Source organism: Labrus mixtus, chromosome 2, assembly GCF_963584025.1.
Source record: "Labrus mixtus chromosome 2, fLabMix1.1, whole genome shotgun sequence".
Lineage (NCBI taxonomy): Eukaryota > Metazoa > Chordata > Actinopteri > Labriformes > Labridae > Labrus > Labrus mixtus.
This window is the reverse complement of record NC_083613.1, coordinates 16,905,815-16,923,423: the sequence shown is the minus strand read 5'-3', so window position 1 is coordinate 16,923,423 and position 17,609 is coordinate 16,905,815. Positions and strand designations below refer to the sequence as shown.

The window sequence follows — 17,609 nt, the reverse complement described above, 5'->3', positions numbered from 1 at the left end:
TTTCACTCACTTCAGCTCGATAACTGCTCCATACTGAATCTGAATGTCTGACACGTTCAGAGTTTTAATAAAATGTTTACTGTCCCTGAAACGTACTCCTGAACGTAAGATCTATCTTCATACTTTTAATGATAGTATTAAAAGATTATATTATTATGATTTATAGAAGTTTACAGAAAATTCAAGACTTGCATGAAATAGTTCTTCATAATGATAACAGTCTTTGAGGGTCAGACTCAAGCAAGAAGCACAGAAGCAGTTTTTCAAAGCCAATCCCAAGTTCCCCGTCTCCTCAGCTCATACACATGTATTAATGTCTTTTATGGCCAGCTTGGAAGGCAAAAAGAAGCCTGGTTTAATAAAAAGAGAGACAGTATTCAAACAAATAATGTTTATGTCAAGTCTTGTTTCACTTTTTGGTTTTCACAAGACAATCACTTATTGATATTAAACTAACCATCCAAGTCAAAAACAATGGATCTCCATAACTTATAAAAGCAAAGACACATTCAAAAGAACAGTTATATGATATTGATAGTACCAGTTTAGCTTGTCCACCTGACCATCAAGGAGGAAACCAAGTGGAGAACACAGATACTTGCCTTGTATTATTTCCTTACGATTCATTATGAACTCACTCATTTGTAAAACCACTGTGCCCTCTAGTGTCACAGAGTGAGAAGGAGGCCTGTTTCCCATCACTCTCTGTACACTAAGAGCCAGCAGAGCAGAATATGGTGATTCAATTTAATTAAAAAATCGCCTCCAGCACGTCAACCACTGAACTTCACATCTACATTCAACAAACTGTGACAGTTTGTAATATCCAAATTACGCAGCCCACTGATCAATTCACACGATATCTGCTGACTAGGACAAATTCAATATCCTCTCCTCTGATAGCAATCAACAACAAATGCTGCATTATAACCGGGGCAACTTGGATTAGAAACAACAACAATGGGAAGGAAAAAATGAGTGAGTAAGCAGTGTGAGTCAGTACAAAATCAGGAGAAAATCCAGAGCAGTTTGCTGAAAATGTGGCTTCAGAGTGCAGAGTAGCAGCTCTGTGTGTCTGCAGCAGAGCAGAGCCGGAGGGGACGTGAGTTATACATGTCACTAAATCAGTGTCACATGCAGCTGACTCCCCAGCTTCTTGTCTGTCATCAGCACTCACACCAGTAGTTAATGCTGTGTGTGTCTGCGTGTGTGGTGGAGGAGAAAGAGCAGATGAGTGGCCGGAGGGGGATAGACCTGAGTGTGTGTGTGTGTGTGTGTGTGTGTGTGTGTGTGTGTGTGTGTCTGTGTGTTTATCTGTGTATGTGTACTAACGGCTCCTGAACAGAGGATAAGGTCGACTGCTATATATATGTGAATCACATAAAACCTGAGTTTACACATCTCACAGATGTTCTGAGTTCTACTGATTCTTCTTCAGTTCTATGTGGATGACATGTGAGCTAATATTTCTTTTATATCTGCTATTCAGGAGTACAACTATCTCTTTTAAAAGTCATTACTATTAGTGGGTGAGATAAGTCGTGCTGCATTCACATTATAAATAAAAGGTAGGCAAAGATTAGTCTCAAGTGTTTTTGCACATTCTGACAAATGAAGATAGAGACAATCTTGCTGATTACTTAAATTGTGCATTGTGAATCCCACACTGAATGTATTTGAATTTTATACTCAGAATTCTGAAATTATGATTTCTACTTTAATCTCAGAAATCTGACTGTTTTTCTCCTCAGAAGTCCAACTTGAAACTCAGGATTTAAACTTGAAATTCCAGGTTCTGACTTTGTTCTCAAAAATCTTTCAAATTTAATGTTAAACATGTTCCTCTTAGGATTTCCTGATCATATTTATTCCCCAAATTCAAGAAATACAAGGACCTGAAAACATTCCTCTTCAAAAGAGCCTTTTCCTTAAAACCTTTTCCCTAAAACCACTGCTTTTATTTATTGAAATATAAAAGGGGAAAACAACTGAAGTTTAATTATTGTCATTTTGTAACACCATCTGCTTTGTTTTTGCCTTTCTCTCTTGTTCATTTTTAACTACGTATCGTAGACTCCCAGGGCAGCAATTCCAAAACTTCATAAATGATGCTTGTGTCATGAACAAAATTAAATAAAATGGGAACTGAGTGAGATTTGACTTGAAAAAGCATCAGTTTGTGCTTTTAAGACTGAAGCTTACCCAGGTTGATGTAAACAGTATTTTCAAGGTAACAACTTTAAGAATGTAAGTTTAAATGTCAGGTGTCAATATTTTCTTCCGTAAAAAAAGGAGAAAATTTTAAAAGTTTAAAATTGTATAACTTTATTTACGTTCTCCTTCAACTGATCAGCAAAACACATTTTCATCAACAAAGCAACATAGAAAAGGTTAAAAAAGGGAAAACACGAGAGTGCAGTCTAAGAACATTCGATCTCTTTGTCTTGCCGTTGTGTTCTCCTTACTGTCCGTCTGTTTCCTCTCTTTCTGTCTTTTTATCTGCTTCCGTGTCTCTGTTTGTCTCTGGCTCCCTCCATGATGGCCGGGGGGGAGCCTATCAGTTGTTTCGTCATCAAATCTAACATCCGCAAATTTACTTCCTTGCTGTTCTGTGATTGGCCCTTGGTTACCATGGCGGCGACATTGGCTGTGGGTTCTGGAGGTAGGACATCACGACTGCTGAGATGGAGAGCCTGCAGAGAACAGGAGTTAACATCAATGTTTGCCATGTTTTATATGAATGTCCATACAGTGTTGATGGTTTATGCAGTCTGAAGAAGCAACGGATCCCAATACTGTGGCTCTCAAAACGTAGTGTAGTTTTGTAAATGAGAGACACTTGTAGGAGTTGCCTATATGGACGTGTGAAAGTAGATTTTGTGATGACTGGACAAAGGGCAAATTTAAGAGAAAAAGTTAAGTACAATTTACAGGTGTGAATGTAATCAATAAGCCTCCTCATACACTGACCACCTGATGTGATCATGGTATATCGAGTAGAACTTTTAAAAACACGAGTAATCTTATTTTAGCGTCTTTGAGCAGCTGTGTGTAAGAGGTGCAGGTGTGTATGTGTGTAGAACAGAATAGAAGCTGAATGGAAGTAAGATGAGCACATTTTTAGTTACACAAACAAACAAAAAAGTTTTAGAATGAAGCACAGTTAATAAATAAAACTAATATTAAAATATGACTTAAGCTAATAAAAAGGTTTTGACCCCCCGTCATTCTGTGCAGCAGGTATGATTGGCCTAATTTGATTTACAACGATCCCTGTTGCTATATCAGTCACTCTCACACAGCGTTAAGCAATACACACATTTTAGTCATTGTTTAGGCCACAGACAACCACAGCCTTACAACTCATTCACCTCTCTCATCTCTCTTCCTCATTTATGGCACTCCGCTGTCAGTCACCGTTACTATAGTAACCACAAACGGGGTAGACAATGGCACATGTAGACGAACAGGAAGGAGGCAGACACTACGTGGTGGAGTTGGAGCCAGAGTTTTCATTTATAAGTGAAAATATTACAAATGACCGTACGTGAGAGAATCATGATCTCAATTCTCAGGGAGAAAACTGTGATACCCATTTCAGCAAGAATCGTGTCGCCCTATCCTGCATTAGCACTCACCTTTGTTGAATACCACAGAGATACTTGCATCATATCTTGGCTGTTGACAAATGTCCTAAAACTGGCCTTGAACTAGCATCCAGGCTCAAGCATTTAGTTTATTGTCTAACATTATATGCTGAGCCAAACATTTTGCGTTACGAAACGATAAGTGCATCAAGCTTGTCGTCATGCAACCTCATCTAGACGATGGAGCAGAAGGTTTCTCCTTATTGTGAGTCTGTCTGTGAGGCCTGGACCAGTGCCCTGTTGTAGGAGTCTTTTATAAGCAAATGGAAATGTCCCACCTCTGGGGGTCAGACAGGTAAAAGCTTTTGGACGTTAGAGTTGGCTAATCTCAAGTCTCAGTGGCAGATAGACGTGAGTCTAACCTCCAGATTTAAATCTGCATGATATAAGACCTTAAATAAAAACACAGTAACTACATTGGCCATTTTAAGAGCTGCCAAGGAAAATAGGGCCCTTGTGTAATAACAGACAATTAGATTCTCAAACCTCTAAATCTAGGTTTTAGAGAGAGCATACTCTTCTGCTAAATATAGAAGGGGCCTTCATAGTCCACACTGAAAGTCAGTTATCTAAAATAATGTGTTGTCTCAAACCTGTAGGTTTGAAATAAAACTAAAACAAATATTTAAAGTGTCTCTTCAGCAGTAGACAGCAGCACTCCTTTCAGATTGTTTGTTCTGGTCCCCTTTCAATGACACTGAGATGTAGGTGTATGTATGGTATTTTAAAGGCTATTCATTTAATAACATTTCAATATTAATAGATTGTTCAAGATGACAGGTACTAAAAGTTTTAGATTTGCATCTGTAGATTGCTTGTTCTAGCAGCGGCTGGTAAATACACCCTATAAAATGGTTTGTTTTTGCCACAGGCAGTTTTGGATTAATCTCTCTAATCTCTCTTTGGATTAAGCTACCTCAGCTGGTTAGTGAAACCCTTTTCACACATACGGAAATCTCCTGAAAAACTCCGGAGATTTCCAGGAGGAGCTGTATGTGTGAACGCAACAGCCAAATTTTTTACTACGATATTACCCAGAGTTTATCTGGCCAGACCCCTAGTATTTTTTCCGCAGATAATTCGGAAGAGCTGATGTCTGAACGCGGCCGAATATACTCCAGAGATTTTAAATTTCAGCCAATGAAAAGAGAATGACGTTTATATACAGTGACCAGCTAAAGTGTCTGCACACGACCACTACGATCTCCGTGCACGTAATTAAACGGCTGCATTATGTTTTCTGTTCGTCAGTATGTTGTTCTCCATTCTTTTGTGGATGTTGTCATTCCATTGGACTACACATAGCATTGATATAAAGGCAAATATTCTCATTATAACGTCGTGTAGGGGACTCTGTTGCTACGGCCGCTACTTCCGCATTGTTTATTTACGTCACGTCTTACGTCGGGAAATCCCCCGATCCCCCTCCCCTCTGACAGGGAAAGTCCCCCGCTGTGAGGAGCATATGTGAACGGTTAGTTCGGGAGAATCTCCAGAGAAGTCCCCCTGAAAATATCTAGATATTATCCGGAGTGCATATGTGAAAACGGCATTAGTTTGTATTGTTATGGCACTGTTGTGTTTAAGGGTATGCTCTGAAAATGACACAAAACCCAAATCCAAAACAAACAACCAAGTCCAGGCGCTGTTTACAAGCAACAGTGTTTTACAAGGTCAAATTACAGTTTCTGTGGCTTTGAAGAGAGAGATGTTATGGCCGTTAATTGACAAAATGTTTTTACCTTAACAAAAAGGTTAACTTTTTCTGTATTAATGAATAACAACCTGTGCCTTTCAGTGGTCCAAGATTTAAGAATATCTACATTCCCCTTTGATTTAAGAAGGATAATAATATCCCAAGCATGCTCAGGTAAGGCATTAGTAGAATAAATTCTGTATGAACACAAGGTGCTGTAAACTCACATAAAGCTGCTCATCATCTGTTTGGTGTCCTCTGAGCTTCTGGAGTTTGCAAAGCTGATGAAAGAGCAGTAGACTGCTATCCAAGCACACCACTTCAGCTGAAACAAACAAACAAAGGGTTACAACGTTATAAGGAGAAGCTTGAAAAAATCCCATACACTGAAACTGATACAGTATGTACAATAGAACAACAAATGCTCTGCTAGTTCTCAGGCAAGTGCTGGGAACATAGAAAAAAAAAAAAAAAAAAGGCTGAGCATTTGAAGTTCACGCTGAAGAAAGATGTCCACTTAGGAGATAGTTTGACAACACGATAGTGTCCAGATTGGCACTGATTCCACAAATACAATATTATATACATTAATTTTGTGTTTTCTTTATAACTTAGCTCCCAGGCAAAAATTGATGCATAACATGGCAGCCCTAATACTTTTTTTGAAGGTGAAAAAGAGAGACAACAGAAGCACTTCCGGTATCCCTCAAACCAGTACTCATGGGAGCACCAATGGTATATATATATATATATATATACACATAAAGGGAATACTTTAAAAAAAAGGAAAAAGGGTGGAGGACAACACTTAAATCCAAAAAACATTGATATAAATGATCCAGGTCCAGGCACTCAGGATGGTTTGAAAAGTATTAAAGGCATTTAATTCATAGGGCTAAAACACTTAAAATACACCAGCGGGTATCTGCTTCTTCAGGGTGAATCGACACACTCTGAGACAAAGAGAGTAATGATCAGTCAATAACTCACAATGACTCTATTTGTCTTAGTCTGTCACTACACCCTGAAGAAGATGCATGCCTTAGAATTTATACAGAAGTCTGTAGTTGTTGTCATTTATTGCACACAATCTGCAAATAATATTCTTCAAGGAAATTTGAATGAATGTTTCCACACTGATAACCTCTTATATTCGATTGAATAAGTTCTGATTTGTTTTCAGTCAAAGACAGTCAACTTAACATTTTATCTGCTATTGCACTTGGATGCAACTTGAGCCTGCTGATGTCCCCTCTTTGTTTCATCTATTGTATCCATAACGCCCCAAGGTCAAAAACTGCCCTTCATCCTTTCATCCAAAGGTGAGTTTACCTTTAATCTTCTAAATGGAACGACTGGGGAAAGACCAAGGTCTACCACTCATTTCTTTATTGTGAACACACACAAAACCACAAAGAGGTAGAGGTGACAGTGAACGGTTAGGGTGAGCGTGTGGGGGTCACCTTGAGCATCAGCCCACACATGCTGAAGATCATGCCAAGCAGGTTCATATAGTCAGGCGTGGGATCCTCCAGTGTGGGATTGGACTCTGTGCTAGGGGGCTTGTACCTGCAACAAAACAATCATGTAATAATCAGAAAACTGTCCTGATTCATAGACAGTGTTCCAGTTTATCCTAAGGGTATTGAACAGGGTTTAATTCAGTGATCTTTGCAGTCTTATTTTAAGTTTCTACGGACGACTAATCCGACTAATTATTGAAAGAAGGGCAATTGGCTGTGATACACTTATAGGGATAATCAGCCACAAACCTTAACTTTTGACTATTTAAAACACTGCCAACTAAAAACAATATTGCATTAAAGTTATCTGTAATTAATTCAGTGGTTAATACACCTCTCAGCTACACTCCTAATCCCTTTAAACTCTACTCGTGAAATGTGTTAAAGATGAGCTAGTTAGCTGCTAGCTACCGTTAACCACGCTAATACGTCACCTGACTCCGTCAAAAAAACGTCTATTTTCGGTCACAAAATGCTCACCTTAGAATCTTATTTTGCCTCTTCGGGTCTGACATGTTGTTGGAAGACATACTTTATTGTAAAAAGGTCAACAATTACTTAGAAATGTAAACTCCGATGACAGAAGGACAGCTGATCGGCCTCGTCATGAATTAAATGAGTCGGGGAGGGGGGAGGTGTCGTCACATCCGGTGATTTCAAAATAAGAGCATAAAGTAATCCGCAGCAGAAGATGAAACCGGGAGAAAGAGGTCTGAAATCTTATTTTGACAGATGTATTTTTATCCCAGTGTGCATTGCGCGTACTTGCAAACATGGCGGGTACAGTGAATGGGAGAGGATGTTGCCACTAACAAATATATAATTTCTACGAGTCGCGGCACGAATATGACATTTTACTCCCCTGAATATAAACACAGACTGAACAGTTCGTGTCATAAGTAAGTATGTACGATAATCTTTGTAAGAGGCCGCTGTGTGTAGGAAAGTTTTGCTATTTAAAACCCAAAACCTGCATCATTGTTAGTAACTATGGTTACATACAGTGCTGCACATGTAGTGTAAAACATCTTACTAACCATTTGTTGCTTTTTTGAAAGCTAATGAGGTACGTGTGATTTAATGAAGTCGTAAACAATGCTAACCTATCTTTTAGTCTTTTTTGTTTGTGCAGCTGTATTTCGCTAAACGAATATGTAAAAGGGTAGTACAGCATACTTAACCTGAATAAATGCAAGGTAGGCTGTTAGAGTAGCTCACGTGTGTTTTTTTTCCCCATAGTTTTTGTGATGGCGTTCCCCCAGCCCAGACCTCAGGCTCCTCAGCTTCCCCAACATCTTCTCACCACCATAGACTGTCAACAAGGAGCTGTCAGGGCTGTCCGGTTCAATGGTAAAAGATTGAAAACATTTATCATACTGTTGAGCCTTTGTTTGGGAACACCTCCAGCCTGTTTGTCAGGGCAAACAACTGGTTAAAGCAGAATATAGGATAGGATAGGATAATACTTTATTGATCCCCAGGGGGGAAATTTGGGCGTTACAGCAGCACAGACAAGAAAGCTCAAGAAGACACATTAAACAGAATAGATAAGATAAATAAAAATAAAAACAGGGGGTTTATGCAGTACAAAATGAGACTGGGGGGAATTGAGAATTGAGACAGTATTTGCAGAGAATGACAAGTGATTAAAGTGACTTGGTATGATAAATAGCAGTAAGTAATGTAAACAGCAGTGAAGAGAGGCAGTGTTGTACCACAGTAATGCAGAGTGCAGTTATATAATATAATATAATATAGTGCAATATGAACAATATAGTGTAATATAATGAAATGTTATATAATATAGACTAGTATAATAATATAATATCCTGACAGTACTCCAACTAAGTGAACAGCGCAAGTTAATGCACTGTTCTTAATATTTTGTCAAAGCACACAACCTACAGCTATCTGAGAATGCAGCCTTCTAAGTACCTTTTCATAGTCATAATTGTGCAACATTGATGAATAATCCGTGTGAAATAAAACATGCTCTGTATCAGCTGCTGTATCTGTAATTGGTTATTTTGTCCTCTGCAAAATCAATATCAGTATAGCTCTCAAATTTCGATCTATGTGGGGGCATAGTTATGAGTTATAAATTAAATAAAAATTTGTGTGTTCCTCCCTCTGTCTCATGTCTCCCTTCTTATTCAGCTGATGGGAACTACGCGCTGTCCTGTGGCAGTGACAAATCTCTAAAGCTGTGGAGTGTGAGCCGGGGGACTCTGCTGAAGACATACAGCGGCCACGGATACGAGGTCCTGGATGCTGATGGGTGAGAGAATTGTCACAGTCTCCCAGAGAGTCTCAGGGAGGGAAACTACAATAAAATATCCATATGAATGAATAAAGAGAAAAAAAAAACTATTTTGCTTTTCAATAGCTCTTACGACAACAGCCAGCTTTGCTCCTGCAGCTCCGATAAGACGGTGATCCTGTGGGACGTCGCCACAGGCCAAGTCACGCGGAAACTCAGGGGTCATGCTGGGGTATGTTCTTGTGTTTCTATCTCTGATTCTGAGGTTAAGAACTTTGCTATGTCATTTTTTTACGCTTCTTGACACTTTAATTGCTATCTTTGTTTTAATCTTATATCCTACCCAATTTTTCTACTCAAAGAAAGTCAACTGTGTCCAGTTCAATGAGGAGGCAACAGTCATCTTGTCTGGTGAGTTTACATTAAGATGAAATACTTAAAGGCATTTCTACATTATTGAGGCGTATTAAGGGAATCATTTTTTGACTTGAGCACAGAGGTTCTTAGGGTTTGGGTTTTTTTTTGGATTCATAGTTATGTGTGATTGTAACCTTCTCGTTTTGTTTTCATCCAGGCTCCATAGATGGAACAGTTCGGTGCTGGGACACGAGGTCCAGAAGATTTGAGCCAATTCAGATCTTAGACGAGGCTCGGGATGGCATCAGCAGCTTGAAAGTTGTACAACATGAGCTTCTTACAGGGTCAGCACTGTCAACCCCGATACATGTTTTAAATACCATGAAAGCTGATCAGCTGCACGTTAGAGTTGATTTAGACATTTTATTAAAAGCAAACGTCTGATATCTCCTGTCCATTCAAACTGCAATAGAATTCTTGAAGCTGAAGAAAATGAGAAGACTATGTACTCCTAGTTTTGTCATTACTGCACATACCTTTGTACCAGTTAGAATAAGATCAAAGGTTGAGATTTCACAGATGCATATTAAAAAAGAAAATCTTCTTTTCAGATCAGTGGATGGCAGAGTGAGGCGCTACGACCTGAGAATGGGACAGCTGCATGTTGACTTCATCAGCAGTAATGAATCTTTTTTCAGACAAACACCAGTATAAAATGTACTTTACCTATAAGGGGTTGAAGTTGTTTAAATAGTAATAAAGAGATTGTTGTAGTGGTAGTTATAGTAATGATGGTGATTCTTTCTTCATGTAGGATTATGGAAATGCAACATTGACACTTAAATAACACTGAAAATGCTCTATCTTGTAACACGTGTATATCGTTTGTGTTCCAGGTCCCATCACGTGTGTGTGTTTCAGTCAGGACGGTCAGTGCACTCTGAGCTCCAGCCTGGATTCAACAGTCAGACTACTGGACAAGAGCACAGGGGAAATGCTCGGAGAGTGAGTACTGCTCAGTTTTACACTGTGCTGTTCATATTGATGATGATGATGATGATGATGATAATTAACTGATGATAATTGACATCTTTTAATGAAAATCAAAATTTTAGTAAAAAGAATAAGGTCACCTTTTCCCTGCATAACCATAAAGTCACAGAAGTAAACTTTTTTAGTTACATGTTTGAGTTGTTTAGATCTCCTTCTCTCTTATGTGTTGTTCATTGTTGCATTTGTCCTGTAATCTGTGTGTCATGATGCATGGCGATCTTGCTGGCTGCAAACAAATCTACCTACGGGTACAAATAAAGTAACCTGAACCTCAACCTGAACCTAAATCCCATACTGGATCATGTTGATGTTTTCATGTTGTCTGCTATCATTAAAAATGCATCAAAAAGAAATGAAATAAATCCAGTAATGTCATACAAAGTGAAGTATGAACTCTACATAGGCTACTTGTATACAGCTACAGATTTAGAAATTCTGCATGGCTGACATAAATTCCACATTTGTAAATGTATTCAAATGAATGTTTCTGTCAATGATACTGTATAAGAAAGTTCCACATAAAAGCGACAATTTAAAGACACTTGGAAAAAACAGCAAAGAGAAGATAAACCATAATTGTGCAAAATAGACAAAAATTGGTGCTTAAAAAAAAAATATATAAACAGTATAACAGATGGTGTAAACTTAAATACTCTTATTCTTGAATGAGTTGTAGCCTTTTGCTTGAAAACTAAAGTGTTGATGCATGTACAGTATGAGCTGTTTGGGAAATGCATCGTCACTGCTGAGAACTTCATAAATATTTTAAGAATCGAGTTAAAGCAGTGTTTTGACATGTCTTCCCTTATACACGTATCGGTCTTAATTGCAACATTTGAAAAAAAAAAATCTATGTTCAACATTGACACATGTTTAAAGAAGTTTGAGCTATATTTCTATTTCAAGCAGCTCAGCATGTTGACATGATGGATTTTTGATGCCACGTTTTGTCTCTTTGATTCACTAAGGTATAAAGGACATAAAATGAAGGGCTACAAGCTGGACTGCTGCCTGTCCAGTAAAGATACTCATGTCCTGAGCTGCTCAGAAGACGGACATGTCTACTGCTGGGACCTGGTGGAAGTACGTGTCAGGTTATATTTATGTTCATTGTTCAGTCAGTGGCAGAATGAGAATGATTTATCTAATTATTTGTGGGCACACCTTTTAAAGTTGGTCCGTCTTCCCTTCAGTTTTTGTTTTTTTGTATTTGGAAATCTAACTAATAATGCTTAAAGCTTTATAGTCTTACTCTAAGCACTATACAAAACTGAAGAGGAAGCCAGTTGGCACTCCAACTGCTCGCTGTTATGCTTAGCAACAGTCTGTAACCTCTTGTTTCCCCTGGATAATCATGTCTGATAATCAATAGGTCATCCTTAATTAGGAAACTTCCCATATATTTTCCATTTCTTGTTTTTCTCCAGGGATCTCTGTCCTTGAAACTGCCGGTGGGGAAAGCTGTCGTCCAGTCGTTGTCCTTCCACCCAACAGAGACCTGCCTCCTCACAGCCATGGAGGGGCGTGTTCAGTTGTGGGGGTTGGAGCCAGAGGAGACGGTGAAGACAGAGGAGGACACGATGGCTTCTTAAAGATGGTGAATGTAGTCAGAAGCTATATTGGCATGCTAGGAGGTTGGCAAAGCAGCCATTCAGGTCTTTATAGCGGTTAGCTTAGCAAAGATTTATCAGAGTAGAAAGGAGCGAATGCTTAACATAAGGACCGACATAAATATTAAGAAACAAATATCTGATCGACAGATGTTCACAATCTGCAGGTGAATGTTATTTTAGTCCATAACTGAAACAAATAGTTGTCCATATGATTCTTTTTACAAGAAAACTTGAATACAATTCCTGTTATTAGTAACAGACCACATGTGATTTCTCTCTTTAAATAGCGGCTATGTGGGGCCAGTTGTCCCTGAGAGGGTTCCTGAGAGCATTTTTTCCCACTTGAATTCCTTTCATAAGTAACCCAATAAAAAATGTGTAAATATTTTAGGCAGGGGTTTCATACAATACTGTGCTAACATGTTTAAAAGCCTGGGATAAAAGGGAGTCTGTGGTCTCCTTGTTGGCACTTTCAGGGTCCTTGGTGTTAAACATTTTTTGAGGTCAACTGCTTTGGAATAAAATCACACTTCACAACACTGCTGAGTCCTGTACAAGTTTATCTTTATTAGGAACTGTGTTTGCAAAACAATTAGAGATAGGCAAAGTACAAAATAAGTTAATCCACATGACAAAATAATGGCAACAAATAAATAAATAACTTATCTTACATAAATACAGTTTGAACTGAAGCTGAACTGCTGTCTGAATAGTGAAGAACTTACTCAGCTGTGTTTATAAATATATACGCAGCTTCGTACGCATATTTCTTTCTATTACTTAACCCCAAAATTGCACTTAAGAATTAAAATAAATACATGTCAGCTTGTTTACAGAAATGGTAAAGTGGTTTGTAGTATGTCTGTTCACTTTTACTCTCTTGGATTCTAAGGGCAGAATCAGCTGAGCAACGCTTTCATTTAAAAAATATATATTTTCATTTAAAGAAGTAATTTCTAAGCCCTATATGTATCGATGGCCAATTTAAGAAGGAAAAACAAATCCCATTTCCATTAAGCAAACTTTTCATAAACGACCACAATCACCTCAAAGTTTTTTTTTAGCCTGAATTCTCTTAGTGAAGGTTTTTAAAGCTCACAAATGTGAAAGGTGTTAAAATTCTAACTTAATGATGTCTTTAAGATTACCAAAGTCAAAACATTTAAATTAGCACACATTGACTTTTCACCAAAAATGTTTGAGAGAAACTCTTAGTTTGTGCTTATTCATTCTTGGCATCAATAGCTTGATAAGAATAGATTTTAGCTTAATGAATGGAATAGAATACAAATCTTAATTTAAGCGTATAATAAGAGAACTTGCCGGTAAAATCATCCTCAAAAACCATCATACACCCTCTTAGTTCCTCTCCTCTACACCCTGCTGTCTATCCCACACAGCTGCAGTCCGCAGCTGACAGCTTCTCCACCTTATGCCAGCGGTGGGAGTTGTCCAGGAAGGCCATGTCCTCATGGTGGGTGGGCCTGCAGCAGGGCGTGTTGTGCCACAGCTCCCCTGGTGCCGGTTGAGGGAGCAACCCGCTCATCAGCAGGTTGGTGAGGGTGAGGTCGTGGTTGGAGCGAGCGTGTGGACACATCCCGCTGCAGTACTTGAAGAGGACGGTCTCGTCTGAGTCGTAGCCCAGCCCGAGGTCTCGGACCTGCAGCAGGATGGAGCGCAGGCTGCACTGCGAGTCTAGAGTGGAGCGACGAGACCGGACCATGGGAACAGGGGATGGACCGACTCCAGAAGCTTCTGTTTGACCATCTTCTGCAGCTGGATCTCTGTTTCTTCTGTCCACATTCACTACAAAGTGTGGAGAGGTTGTTCCTTGTTTCTGATCTGGAAAAAGCAGAAAGAGTTATCAGTGTATTTCTTATAAAAAAAAAATGTTTTCCCCGTTTCTTCACCAGTTTAAATGGTCAGAAGAGAAAATGTATAACATGCAAAGAGCCAAAAAATTAAAGTTATAGAGGTACACATAAGGGTGGGTCCAAAAACCAGACATCATAGTATCCCAATTGTACTGACACATTCTGAATAGTGTTGTATGGATACACGGAAACCAAGTATCAATCTTTTATTCTAGAAATTGTAGGAGTGATGGCACACTCTGTCTTACTGACATTTAGGACGACATGGTTGCCCTCACACCAGTTCACAAACCTTTGAATCACTAAGCTCATTTTGATGTAAGAATTTTAAAACAATATTTGACACCGTTTTATTTCTGATGAAACAACTTAAAAACGTATCTTATTAGATAAAACCCAATTAAGCAAGTTTTCCTTTTAGGAACAAAATCTGCAGTTGAAGATTAGTTGTAAAACTCATTTTAATATGTTCTCTCAATACTCAGCCTAATGCTGTATGTTGAAATTCAAATAATGCCCTATTGGACTCAAGTCTTGTTAATGTCTTGTCAATGGTGAATTCCATTCCTAGAATCCATGTCTATTAGCAATATTCAATATGTCAATATGACAAAGCGGGCAAAATAAGATTTGATCTTGGAGGTCAAAGGTCATGGCCCTCCTTTTAGGCAGAACTTACCGATTAGTGACCTCAGCCAGTGACCCTCTCCTCTCTTGATGCAGAAAAGAATCACAACCAGCTTCAGCAAGAACCACATTGTTACAGTCTGCTCTTCAACCAAGATGTCGCTCGAGTGTCTGCGGGTGCGAGTGATGCTTAAGATGTAGCCGAGTCACCACCCCTAATATATAGCCCCCGGAGATAAAGGGGGGTTGAAAGGATGAGATGAGACAGACACACACTAACCCGTTACTCGCCAGCAGACCATCCCGCTCACCTGAGCCTGACTGGGAGCATAGGAGGGCAGACGGGCACTTGACCCAGAATTTGTCCTGTTGGGATTATCTAATTGGTGTAAATCACAGGATTATTGTTCCGTTTCCCCCAGATGTTTTCCAGAGGATGTTGGCTCCTTATAAAATGATTTCTTGATTTTTTTGGGGGGGGATTTCTCAAAAATGGGCAGTGTCACGATGATTATGCTGAGAAGTATACGTGTAATACATGAATAAGTAGACAGGAAGCTAGATGAATACTGAAGTGGAAAGGCAGCCAATGATATGGCAAAGAGATACATTTGTACTCTTATCAATACAAAAAAAGCAAAAGAAATTTGAAGTAATGTAAAGTTAAATGTAAATTGAAAGGTTAAAAAATGCAGGATGAGTCATCAATAACTGTCTTAAAACAGGCCTCTCTTGTACACTGCTTTCGTCCCTTCTTTTATCGTTAACGTTACGCCTGAGTATCAACACAGTAAAGCAGAAAAAGAAACTTTAAAAGGTTAAACGCCAAAGAAGAAAGGAAGGGAAGTCAGGTTATTATTAGAACACAACAGGCCCAGTTTCAGCAGACATTCCCCAATGGCCGACTCATCTCCTTGAGCTGGTCCATAAATTGAGGGATTTCTTCAGCAATGTGTGTCTGACATGTAGAATATGTAGAATGTGCATTATGTAACAGTTATAGGGCCCATACAGGCGGTGAATGGAATTTGGAGTTTCCTACAAAGTGCACATGTGGACTCTTTTTCTGCTGTTATCCACGTGCAGGTTAAACACCTTAGGGATGTAACAATACAGTTAACTTACAATATGATATGTATCACAAAACTGGGATCACGATATTATTTGATCACAATTTTCTGCTATTTTACACCTTTTATAAAGAAATGAGATTGAGTCAGTGTATAAATTTGATAATTCTTTTATTTCAGCTAATTGACAATAAAACTGCAAAATGCCCTTCTTGTTTTTCTATTGAATAATTTTGAGGGTTAATATTTACTTGTAAAAATGAATTTTTCTTATAAAAAGTGACTGATAATTTCTAACAAAGACCTCTTTGGAATTTTTATTTTAAACAAATCCAAAATCAAATGAAAACATGTAAAGCACAAATAGTGAAAATGTCCTTAAATAAGCAGAGGTGCAGCCTGTGTTCTTGGCATTGAAGCACAGAAACCTTTTCAACAACGCTGGATTTTCTCAACAGTTGACTTTGTGTCACCTAACACAAGTTTTCATTCAGGTTTTTGATAAGTTGGGTCATTACAACTAACTCTTGTGTTAATCATCAGCTCAGATCTGTGAACATGCTCATTTGGGTAAACTGGGTTGCAAACCGCTTCATGCCTATGTCAAGAGGAGCCAAATCAAAAGAGCCCTCTACTGGTTAAAAAAAGAATAACACAATAAATGATGTGTTTCATTGATTCAAATTGTCTATATTTGGATCGATTTTCAATAGTATTTCAACTCCCATGCAATGAAGGTATTCTGTGTTGTCAATGCAGAATGTTAGTTTTACCTTCACAGATTGGTCTTTCTTTTTCTGGATACTTTCTGTAATTCTGTCAGACTCTAACAACCCCAGTGTGTTTTCATAATATAAGAAACCATATATATAATTCAAACAAGAAAAAACTGTTGTTACATAAAGAGGATAATCAGAGGTAGAAAAACTTAAGAATAAGATTAAAGATAAATAAAACAGAGAAAGTCAAGCTGTACATGTTTTGTGAAATATTCTCTGCAATGCCAGAGATAAATTCAGAAATCAACAAGAACGTGACCTCTGTTGAATTAAGTCTGACTCTTGGCTTCACGACGTGTGAGTGTCCAATGAGCTCTCTTAGTTTATTTATTGTACTTTAACAGACCTATTTCTCTTGTATTATGTGTCTACTGATATGAATTACAAAGGAACCCTCCCTAAATCTTGAACTAATGATTGTTCATGAAATTTACTGCCAGGAATTTTAACAATTCTTTCTGGGATGCGGTTTCCCCGTCTGCACTAAATTAGACGTTTAAAATGAAGAATGGCAGTGTGCTCTTCCTCAGTTATAAAACAGTCTATAAAATATGTCTGGGTCTTACTTAAGGCAAATTTCACCCAGAATACTTGTGTTTCTCTGCGCTTTATTTCAGTAGGCTTCTTTGTAAAAACTTCACATAAGTTATTTTTATTCTAGAGAAAAAACATGCAATACCCTTAAAAACGGTCATTACCTTCATCAGCTGGATGTCAATACCTTCATCAGCAGATGTATTTTGTCTTGCGGAATAAAATATAAAAGGCTTAACCACTAACCAAGGTGGGTTTTAGGACTATCAATAGACCTTCTGGTGATAGTCATACATAATTGTGAGACCAGAGTGCCTCTGTATGCTGCATATGTTACATGTCATAACCATCTGTATCACTGTTCTCATCATCTGTGTTTGTCTGTTCACTGACAGTGTCTCATAAAGAAATCTTTAAGAGATTTAAAGTGCCATCAAGAAAGACACCTAGCTGCACCCAGTAGCTATAGACTAGGACCTTAAATGTCTCATTTGGATGGCATTATAGTGCTAACCTGCACAAATTGAAAAAAAATCAGAGCTTGTTTGTCTGAGAATACTTTCTCTTGTCCTCAAG

The 17,609-nt window shown here is 38.4% G+C and overlaps 3 protein-coding genes across 3 annotated transcripts; 1 reads left to right on the top strand and 2 right to left on the bottom strand.

Moving 5' to 3' along the window:
- Positions 1 to 2,308: 2,308 nt before the first annotated feature.
- wdr83os (WD repeat domain 83 opposite strand) lies at positions 2,309 to 7,505 on the bottom strand. Its single transcript, XM_061053685.1, has 4 exons — positions 7,347 to 7,505; positions 6,807 to 6,912; positions 5,571 to 5,668; positions 2,309 to 2,693 (listed from the first exon to the last, which is right to left on the bottom strand). Exons 1-4 carry the CDS (start codon positions 7,394 to 7,396, stop codon positions 2,627 to 2,629), a joined length of 321 nt encoding a protein of 106 aa, XP_060909668.1. The 5' UTR covers positions 7,397 to 7,505; the 3' UTR covers positions 2,309 to 2,626.
- Positions 7,506 to 7,614: 109 nt separating this feature from the next.
- wdr83 (WD repeat domain containing 83) lies at positions 7,615 to 12,688 on the top strand. Its single transcript, XM_061053673.1, has 10 exons — positions 7,615 to 7,765; positions 8,106 to 8,216; positions 9,024 to 9,144; positions 9,253 to 9,358; positions 9,489 to 9,537; positions 9,701 to 9,827; positions 10,095 to 10,162; positions 10,380 to 10,488; positions 11,505 to 11,619; positions 11,964 to 12,688. Exons 2-10 carry the CDS (start codon positions 8,114 to 8,116, stop codon positions 12,126 to 12,128), a joined length of 963 nt encoding a protein of 320 aa, XP_060909656.1. The 5' UTR covers positions 7,615 to 7,765; positions 8,106 to 8,113; the 3' UTR covers positions 12,129 to 12,688.
- Positions 12,689 to 13,405: 717 nt separating this feature from the next.
- LOC132954314 (persephin) lies at positions 13,406 to 14,781 on the bottom strand. The gene is made up of 2 exons (XM_061026852.1): positions 14,703 to 14,781; positions 13,406 to 13,991 (listed from the first exon to the last, which is right to left on the bottom strand). Exons 1-2 carry the CDS (start codon positions 14,779 to 14,781, stop codon positions 13,537 to 13,539), a joined length of 534 nt encoding a protein of 177 aa, XP_060882835.1. The 3' UTR covers positions 13,406 to 13,536.
- Positions 14,782 to 17,609: the final 2,828 nt, after the last annotated feature.

What these genes read in the sequence shown, in the direction of transcription:
- wdr83os (XM_061053685.1), bottom strand. Translation starts at nt 7,396, where the DNA reads ATGTCTTCCAACAACATGTCAGACCCGAAGAGGCAAAATAAGATTCTA. An exon ending in TGTGTGGGCTGATGCTCAAG is followed by an intron (nt 5,669 to 6,806) that starts GTGACCCCCACA and finishes TGTTTGTTTCAG; the next exon opens with CTGAAGTGGTGTGCTTGGAT. An exon ending in CAGATGATGAGCAGCTTTAT is followed by an intron (nt 2,694 to 5,570) that starts GTGAGTTTACAG and finishes TGTTCTCTGCAG; the next exon opens with GCTCTCCATCTCAGCAGTCG.
- wdr83 (XM_061053673.1), top strand. Translation starts at nt 8,114, where the DNA reads ATGGCGTTCCCCCAGCCCAGACCTCAGGCTCCTCAGCTTCCCCAACAT. An exon ending in GGCAACAGTCATCTTGTCTG is followed by an intron (nt 9,538 to 9,700) that starts GTGAGTTTACAT and finishes GTTTTCATCCAG; the next exon opens with GCTCCATAGATGGAACAGTT. An exon ending in CAACATGAGCTTCTTACAGG is followed by an intron (nt 9,828 to 10,094) that starts GTCAGCACTGTC and finishes TCTTCTTTTCAG; the next exon opens with ATCAGTGGATGGCAGAGTGA.
- LOC132954314 (XM_061026852.1), bottom strand. Translation starts at nt 14,781, where the DNA reads ATGTGGTTCTTGCTGAAGCTGGTTGTGATTCTTTTCTGCATCAAGAGA. An exon ending in CTGGCTGAGGTCACTAATCG is followed by an intron (nt 13,992 to 14,702) that starts GTAAGTTCTGCC and finishes TGCTTTTTCCAG; the next exon opens with ATCAGAAACAAGGAACAACC.